General features: G+C 44.4%; 1 protein-coding gene across 5 annotated transcripts in view; it reads right to left on the reverse strand.

Moving 5' to 3' along the window:
• Positions 1-1,832, reverse strand: part of Sytl4 (synaptotagmin like 4) — a 54,267-nt gene that overhangs the window by 6,601 nt on the left and 45,834 nt on the right. For 4 of the 5 annotated variants that reach the window (XM_031367558.1, XM_031367577.1, XM_031367567.1 and 1 more), the window contains one exon: positions 988-1,096. The exons of the other annotated variant lie outside the window; for it this stretch is intronic. In XM_031367558.1, coding sequence (XP_031223418.1) covers positions 988-1,096 — 109 coding nt within the window. The remainder of the gene's footprint in view (positions 1-987; positions 1,097-1,832) is intronic. 5 annotated transcript variants of the gene reach the window in all.

The raw sequence follows: 1,832 nt of genomic DNA on the forward strand, positions 1-1,832 counted from the left end.
AATAATAATAATAATAATAATAATAATAATAATAATAATGTCTCAGGTAACCCAGGCTAGCCTCAAATTCTCTACGTTGTTATGATCCCCTTCAACTCCTGATCCTCATGCCTCCACCACCCAAGTGCCGATCTCTAAAGTGCTCTGTGCATAAAACCAAGGCCTTTATGCATGCTATGCAAGCACTCTATGAACTGAGCTGCATTCTCCACCTACATTTAAAAAAAAACTTTTATTTTCCTTTTTGTTTTCACTAGTCAATATTTTTTTGAGATGGGAGTCTTACTCTACAGCCAAGTCTGACCTGTAACCCAGTATATAACCTATCCAGCATGAAAAATCATAGCAGTCCTCTTGCCTCGGCCCTTGTACTGGGATTCCAGGCATGAATCACCTTGGCCAACTCCCTGTGCTAGCACTGTCCCTTCTCCCAAAAACTGTTCCTCCCTTTCATCTTCCCTCGTTTGGTGCTTGGTATAATCCCAAGGTCCAGTTTCAATACGACCTCCTCAACAAAGCTCTCTCCATCACCCTCATAGGTGAGTGGCCTGGGCACATGATTACCTTTCTTTAAAAATTGTCCTAAGAGGACAAGTGCTATATTTCTCTTATCTACCTATTTACACCATGCTGGCCATGCAGAGTGACTCAGCCTTGCACTTCCTGCTCCTCATGCCTCACTGCTCCTTCCAAGCAAGTATCCTTCTCAGTCACAAAGCTCCTGGTTTCTTCGGCCTTCTTAGTAGCTTGACACAGATGGAACAAGACTAAATCACATTCACAGCCTAGAAGTCATCGAAAAGGGATGCCAGCACTGTGGCATTTCCTTCCAACTGAGAGACAGAAAGGATTCCTTAGGAAGAGACTCCTAAGGAGAAGATCCAGGAAACATCCCATTCTTCCCTAGCCAACAGTGCCAGCACCAATCTCTCACAGACCCTGTATAGAAGCTAAGAGCTGAATCCAGGGCCCCCAAAGGAAACTCACTCTTTTTCCGGTCACCTCCAACAGGGAGTTTGGAGGCTGGGATGTATTTCAATGAAACCACCAACTCGCCTTTGTGTGCTGGCAAACCAGGCAAGGATTCAGTACTGATCTGAAACATAGGGAAACCCAACAAGTGAAATCAGGGCTCTCAGGAAACACTGGGACCTCACCCTGAGGATTATAAAGTTGTCCCCATAGGTGGGTATGGTGGTACATCTCTGTAATCCCAGCACTGGGAAGACTGAAGAAAAAGGATCATGAGTTAGAGGCCAGCCTCAAATACATAGCCAGACCCTAATACAAAAACAATGGAAGAAAATAAATAGATACAATTACCCCAAGAACAGGTTCATGGAACAAGATGCTCCATCTTTTATGGCTAAATGCCACAGCAGCTACAGTTTTCTTTGGCAGTCTCTTCAGGAGGAGATTCAGGAAAACCAGGGTGCACAACTGTGTACTCTGGGGACGTGATTACTAGATTCCACATGTTCCCAAAAGGTATGCCCACAAGATGACCACACAAACTCACCAAGAAATCAATAACATTTGATTAAGAATCTTGCTACCAGCATTGTTAGTAAGAGCCAAGAAGTGGAAGCAATGGAAGTGTCAGTGAGCACAGGCCCAGTTAAGAGTGACTTTAACACCTTCGCGTGACATGTGGCATGAGGTTATCCGAAGGAGCACAGCCTATCTCTGATAGCTCAAGTGCAAGCAAAGAAAGTCACTGCAGAAAAGAAACCATTCGGCTTTTCCCTCCTCAGTCACAGCGTAAACATGGCCTTCCTCTTACAATCCACCACCTAGTTAAAATAGAACCTAGATAATTCCAGCCATGCTAC

The sequence above is a fragment of the Mastomys coucha genome, chromosome X (genome assembly GCF_008632895.1).
Source record: "Mastomys coucha isolate ucsf_1 chromosome X, UCSF_Mcou_1, whole genome shotgun sequence".
In the NCBI taxonomy this organism is placed as follows: domain Eukaryota; kingdom Metazoa; phylum Chordata; class Mammalia; order Rodentia; family Muridae; genus Mastomys; species Mastomys coucha.